This window comes from Protopterus annectens, chromosome 4.part1 (assembly GCF_019279795.1).
Source record: "Protopterus annectens isolate FY-2018-M chromosome 4.part1, PAN1.0, whole genome shotgun sequence".
NCBI lineage: Eukaryota > Metazoa > Chordata > Ceratodontiformes > Protopteridae > Protopterus > Protopterus annectens.
The window spans coordinates 235,728,636-235,736,135 of record NC_056734.1 but is presented as its reverse complement, the minus strand read 5'-3'; the positions used below and the strand labels follow the sequence as shown (position 1 = coordinate 235,736,135).

Sequence of the window (7,500 nt, the reverse complement as noted above, 5' to 3'; positions counted from 1 at the left end):
ACTGGAAGAATGCACAAACAACAGGCAGGTTCCCACTACCATGAGAAAGCAACACCAATGCACTTATTTTTGCTGAGGTGGGTAGGAACTTACTACCCAAGTCTCCTAGAACTAGAATTAAGATTAAGAAATATCAACTACTGTCTCACACCTCTGCATTATCAACAGTTACATCACTAGACATTTCAGATATTTCAGAAGAAGACAGCTGTGCATGTCACAAGTCCTTAAAGCCTATAACAGATGTATCCACGCTATGAAATGTTTTAGCAATTTTGTTAATCTTTCTGACACTACACTTATGAGACCAGACAAAAACAAGGTGGCAAGTGTCTTTCTAAAGCCAGGATTGAAGATTTTGTGAGAGCTCTTAGATTGTCCATTCTGAAAAATACAACTATAACCTGGTGGTCACCCTGCTGGGAATGAATGACCTTAGATGTTCCACCTACAAGGAAAAGAAGAAGGACGTGATGAATTTCACTCTGTATTTGAAGAAGCAGGAAAGACATCGACTGAGTGGTATCTTGCCATTTCCAATTATGATGCCAAAATTCAAGGGCAAGATAACTGGCTTCAATAACTGGCTTAATAACTGGTATCATTCTAGAGACATCCAGTATGTGACTGCTTGGGATGAGATGGTTGACAGACCATTTTGCTTTGCAAAGTATGCCTTGTATTTCTCTTACTTTCACTTTTGCATTGTGACTAATGCATTTGCTGTCCCCATAGTACTTTTTCTAGGCAGAGTCAGCCTACTTAACATTTCCATCTAGTAAATTTCAACTGAAGTGGTCTGTCCGATGCCAGAATTATTAGCAAAAATATGCCCAAGCATGGAACCCTCCTCCTGCAACTCAAACACATAAATATATGTATAATGTCAGAGGATTGGTTACAATGTAATGAAAGCACACCCTTTATTCCTGGGTTCACATCTATCATGCATTTAGACCTATGGGCAACCATGGGAGAGTGTCATGACTCCCCCACATCAAAACATAACATCTTGACCATAATTTTGAAATTTTGTAAATTCAAATCACCACAAACAAAAGGTAACTAACACTTCACATCATATATCACACCCCATGTCTCCCACAAGTCATGATTTTATTTATTTATTGAATTTGTTAAACACTGTGGAGCATTGATCGGTTCCGACCATTTTCAGTCTCAGCCTGGATTCTCTAATATGACCACTCATAAAGAGTACATAAGATAACAAAAACATTAAGTGACAGTGAAGAAAATACAAAGAATGTGTGTTATTACGAATAGTACATAAACCAATAAGGTGAGAAGATAACATTACACTGCTATCGATATGCATTTTACTACAAAGCTTGCCTTACATTTAGGAAGAAAGAGCAGTATACATAAGCTTGATATATACAGAAGCCTGAGGTGGAAGAAAAGCAATGGAGACTAGTAATGTAGTTAGGTGAAGGGCAGATAGTAGTTGATTTAGGTTATGTGGCCTGTTGAGTTGCAGAAACATTTGCCTTTATTAAATAGATGAGATTTAGCAGTCCATGGAACTTGGGGCAAGATGAAGTGTCTTATTAATAACTACCTTATTAACTATCTTAATGCCACAACCAAAATCCCTGTGGACCCTAATACATCTATTCTAGTTGACTTCAATTATCCATTAATTATTCTGCAACAAACGAGCACACTTAAAACTACAAATTGAAAGCATGCCCCCTGCTTACTTGACTGTATAAATGTGAACTACTCAATGCAGATAGTAAGCATTCCTACTAGGGTGCACAATATTGTGACATTTGACCTCACTAATATTGTTCTTTTCTTATAGCTCTACAGGTGTCATTCACCATTCTGAAAGCAGCTCTCAAATTTATGATGTTCACATATTGGAGATATTCCACAGACAACACAACTCTCTAAAGATAATCTCCTGAAGGAACTTAGTTACCTAAATAATTTCCACTGTATCCTTACCCAGACTGATCGTATAAATAAAGCCCAAGACTTTAGCTCCAAATTCTACTCTTAGCTGAGTAGTTGAATAAAGAAAGCAGTAGTTACCTGTGCCAAATATTCTGGAAAATTTATAAACACAACCTTATGGTGGAAAATGTATAACTATACAACAAGCAAAGGAAGTTCTATGTTCTTATAGGTGGTCACATACTCTGCATCTTACGTAAGCAGTAAAACATGCTAGCAAAGAAATTTAAGACAGTGAAACAACACAGACCTTATTATGGACTCATAATGGCTACTGATTCCAAAAGTAAATATACATCCTTCTTGAACTTCATTAGAAAGTTAAGAAACAACATCAGATGTTGTTTGGAACTGACAGTGACACCACCTTTTGCTATTCAAAAGTAATAGGTGATATTCTAGCTGGAAAATTTAATGCAAACTTTACCTGACTGACAGTTATAGCCTCCATCATGATTCCTTAACCCCTTAAACCCCCACCAAGATCACCATGGAACAAGTCTTAGCAGCCCTTTTGAAAACACAAAATGCAACATCCTTGGACAATTGACCCTGACAGTATACCAGAAATATATTAATTAGTGTCATGCAACACTGCGGTGGTGGTGCTGCGATAGCGTTGTCGCCTCATAGCAAGATGTTGTGCCGTTCAATTCTCAGCTAGTTCGTCTTCTGTGTGGAGACATGCGTGAATGGGCGTACCTTCGTTGAAGGTTATTTTATTTATTATTTTATTTATTTATTTATATTTGTTGACCGGGAGTGTCCGACTGGACGTAGGTCCATTTTCAGCAGAGGCCCGGGGAGAAAAGCTCCACAGTTAAAATAAAGAGGCAGTAGTTACATTGGATTACATAGCAATTAACAATTTACATAGCAATTACTTACAACATATTTACAGATGAAGAACATAGTACATCAGTAGACAACTAGGATCTTTACTGTGAAGTACATAACAGACATTAACAAATGTTACAAGAAGAAGTTCTTGCTGTATAATAAGTACTGGCTTATGAGTATCTGAGCTTGCTATAATCAAGGTAGTTAGTGGAGTGGAAAGAAAGGTAGTGTTTGGATGGGGTGGGTGAAGGTTGTGCGTCAGGGCTGGCAAACTCGGCATGTAAAAAATCTACTGCCAATCATTAGCGGACCGGAGTTCTGCTGTGGTGACCCCTAACCGAGAAAAGTCGAAAGACAGAAAAAAATGGCCTATTGGAACCTCTATTAAACTCCATTAACTTGAGTCCTGCAGTTGGATTTGTCCCCAAAGCCTAGAGAACAGACATTGTTTTGCTCCTAGGTAAAGAAGTCCAATCACTTCCCTGGTACTCAAAGATTCATCAGTCTTACCAACCTTGTTTGTGAATCTATATCATTTCTGACCTCAACTCTAGACACTGAAAATCTTTTAGACCTAGATTCACATCAGTTTAGCTTTGTCAATGGTAAATCATGCTTCCTTAGTTTTATAGACTAACACTTTAAACGTCTTCACTGTATGTGACTTTCTGTATGTGCCAATCAGATTTCAAATTTTCATCTATAGTTACACCTAATAATTTTGAGAGTTGTACCTTTTTCTATGGTTGATTATTGGCTGATATAATATTAAAAGAGTGTTTCAAGGCAGATAATTATTTGGGGGTTAATAATGTCAATTTGATTTTCTTAGGGTTGAAGATCAGACTTGAATTGGTAATCCAGAATTTGTCAGATAAAAAAGATGTTTGGGTAACTGTTTAAAGGTTTATAAGGCTTGTTGCAGTGCAGAGGAGAGTGTGGTCATAGGTGTACTGCACTATGGTATTTTAATAACTGAGTGGAACTTGTTTATAAGTATTTTAAATAAAATTGGACCATGAATCAAGCCTTGGAGGATGAGTACACAATAACATTAAGATGGAATTAAATGTCAAGTGTCAGAACACCGAACCTTAAACATTGACATTTTGACATGTCAGTGTATAAGGGGAAATTGAGAACCTGCATTGCAGGATCATGATACAGCAAGGAATAGGGAATTGGCCATTTTCCTGAGGTAGTGCAAGGAGTTAGTATTTATCAGGAGGTGGGAGGCACAGGGGGGCTTGCCCCCTGTAAAAATGACTGTTTTTTTCATGTTTGACCTTCTGACCACCAGTGTTATGGCACTCAACATTTAGAAGGTTGATCTAAAGACATGAATGCCTTAAGGACACCTACAGGAACTGGAAGGAAAGTTGAGAAGGTGTGTTGCTGTTTTACTGCCTGTTGCCTGTTTCTAAGACAGCTGTTGAACCAGGATAACATAAGAAAGGGGAGGCTTAAAGAGGACATTTCAGTTAGTAGTTAAGGAATACAGACAATATCAAATGCTTTGGATAAGTCTTGAAAGATGGATGAGATTATGTGACCTACATTTTTATGATGACTGATTGTTTTAGTGAAATGCAGAAGGGTGGCTGTGGTGCTATGATTTGTATGGAGACTGGTAGACCAGCTGCTCTGCTGACGTTTTGATGTTTTTACCTGCTAGGTCATCTGCAGCTAGACATATGGCTTCTAAGTTTTACAGATATTTTTTGATTTTTGAGGTAGGGATAATTTTTAAGGATAAGGATATTGTGAGGTCATTTTGCCTAGCAGGTATGAACCGGTTGCTGAATTGAGCCATTGGCACTGATATATTAATATTTGATGGTGATGTTGCGGTTGTTTGACTATGGTGAAGAAGAGTTTTAAGTGATGCCCAGAGGAGCTTTTGGTTATGTTGGTGCTTTTCCTGAAGGCTTGCATAGAAGGTATACTTGTCTGTTTGAATATGGGATTTGATATAATCTCTGAGCTATCCGATGGTTTTGTTTTGACAGTTGCTTTAAGATCTGTTTGGTGACAATTGCACCCAAGCATTATCACTGATGAGCTTAAATTGTTTGGTTTCTTTTGTTACCAATAGTGCTGAGTTCGATTTTTATAAATTTTGTTCTAATGGAGCCAGTTTATTTGGTGTATTTAGAACTACTTTGCTAAATTCTGAGACTGCTTTCTGTAGAGGCAGTTTTTAGAATATTCCTGTTACATAGCTGAAGCTTAAAAATAAAAGTTTCTACTTGAAAATTTTTAAAGTTGTGTGCCTAGTTGTGTGTGGCTATTGTTTTGCTGCCATATAGCAAAGGTAGGAAGATGATCACTGATGGTGTCTAGTAGTAGGCATCCACTGTGAAGTGAGCCTGGGCATAGCAAGGGTGAGTAGAGTGGAGTAAACCTAAGCAGGCATACCTCTCAAGTGTACCTCATTACGAGGAACGTACCTCATTTGTGGTCTTAAAAAGTTCATGTTCCTCGAAGTTCCTCAAAGTTCCACATTGAAAGTGTCAGTCACACATGCAGTGTTAGAAATTTTTTTAAGTGAAATCCATGGTAAACAGAAATTAATCATATTAATTCATTAAAGGATCTTCTTTATAAGTAAAACCAGCATATTTTAACCATCCTATGACCTTCCTAGCGGAAGTTGTTAGTAAGCCATTAGTATACGTTCCACATTTTGCCCATTTGTTCCACATTATGAAGGCGAGTGTTCCTCATTTAGGAGATGGAAGGTTGAGAGCTATGTAAGCAGGATGTTTTACAACCTGAGATCTGTTCTTACAAAATAATAAAGAGAATTTGAAAAAAAAAAAAAAAAACACAAGTTTATAAATAATCTGTGAATTTAGGCCTGACAGGGAAACATTTGACATTTAAAATAAGCTACTATCATTTGTCTTGGTTGCGCTGCAAGGGTTACTAAGTTATCCAGAGGTGAGACAGATATAAGGAAAGCCCATGTAAGCTCTTCAGATAAGATGAAAAATAATTTACTAATACCTTTACAAATTCAAAGAGGTGGATAATAGTATAGTGCACATAATGAGTTGCTGTGCCAGCATGTCCTTGGATACCCTAGAGTGATTAAAATGGGACAGAGGATGGAGGGATAAGGAGATCTAGTATTTTAAAGAAGATGGTCAGTGCTGTTACTGTTTTTGACGCAATGCCCTGTAGGGGTTTTGATATTTTACAAAGAAAAGTGGGAAAGTGACAAGCTTGATTATACCTGCAAATAACAGAGGTTATGTAATACCTGATCAGCTGTTTAAACTCATGGATTATAGAATTATTGTTATTATTTATCTATATATAAGCTCAAAATAGCATAATCAGTTGATTCAGATATGTTTTACTGTATTTCACAGCACAAAAAAATACAAAAGAAGTATATTCATTTCAGAAGCGTTGTTTTCAAAGGAAATTTGAAATGTTAACTATTCAGAGAAACAGATATTAAAAAGAAAATTAAACAAAAAAAAAAAAGAAACATCCCTAGCAACTTTCATCTTTCTGTGCAACATATAGTTTTCATGATTTTGTGTGACAGGGAAGAAACTAATCTTAATGAATACAAAGTGCCAGAAGAAATAATATTCTTTCATGTGTAAATTTTGCCAAAAGTTGCATCCATGCCTCTAGTTTTGTGAATGTTCATATAATGTGGTTTGTTCTTTGACATGGAGCAGCTTTAAACAAATGTGTCTTTTCCCCATACAGAAGCTGAGGAATTACATTCGTTGTTTGGAATTTAGAGAAATACAGTAGGTGGGCCTATGTTGTCATGCGAGGGCTGCACTAGTGATGTCATGGGGCGGGGTTTCTCATGCTGTTACAGCTGCAGTAATGTGATCTCAATCGGATCAGACACTGGGCACATTTCTATCAGCAGCGGCTGGTGCTGCCACAGCAAGTAGAAGTCAGCAATGGACTACCTCAGAGCATGTTTCCTCTCTGCCTTTCTTTTAGCTGTATGTATTCCAATAATCAGGGCAGTGGAGACACAGCCTTCACCCATCACAAAAGGTGAGAAATCTGTTTTTTTTTGCTATCTGGAGTACCTTTCTGGTGGCTGATGCTGTATGTTTCAGTGCCAGAACAAAGTTTCTTACTAAATCTTGGCATAATTCAGGATTATGCCAATTAGAGATGCATATTTTGGAGCATTTAGTGACTTCAAAGGAGCTTGAACTATTAACCTTTCCCTTAGCTAGTGAAAGTTATGCACTGTATTTAGTGTACTTTTCTTCCAGTTTCTTAAATGATACTAGCAACAATACCAGCAGAGCTTTTCTGTGTGTGTTTTAATACAGCCCGGTATTTGAGTTAAATAAAGAAGCCAGGAAAGTATTTCTTTTTTAGATATAGAGTTAAGCTTCTTCATTAAATTCCTTGAACAAAAAAATTTAATTTAAAGTAATACATGAATATTTTTTTAATAAAATAAAAGATGAAAAACAGATGTCACATTTCTGAGAGAAGCTAGAATCTTTATATTAAAGTGTCCTTTATCTTTGTCCCCGTGAACAGTATGAGGTGCTTTTCAGTCTATGAAAGGCCAATTACTACTGTAGAAGGAATGTATTTCACCTGTACAGGCACCGTTACTTTCTGGTTTACACGCTGACTTCCCCACATCCTATTCTTAGTGTCTGAGCTCCACTTTCAGTC

At 37.0% G+C, this 7,500-nt stretch overlaps 1 protein-coding gene across 2 annotated transcripts in view; it reads left to right on the top strand.

The window, feature by feature from the left end:
• Positions 1–6,705: 6,705 nt before the first annotated feature.
• The window catches only part of LOC122800825 (procollagen-lysine,2-oxoglutarate 5-dioxygenase 2-like), an 816,734-nt gene continuing 815,939 nt past the window's right edge, over positions 6,706–7,500 (top strand). For both annotated transcript variants that reach the window (XM_044070112.1, XM_044070111.1), the window contains exon 1: positions 6,706–6,855. In XM_044070112.1, coding sequence (XP_043926047.1) covers positions 6,756–6,855 — 100 coding nt within the window. In that variant the 5' untranslated portion in view covers positions 6,706–6,755. The remainder of the gene's footprint in view (positions 6,856–7,500) is intronic.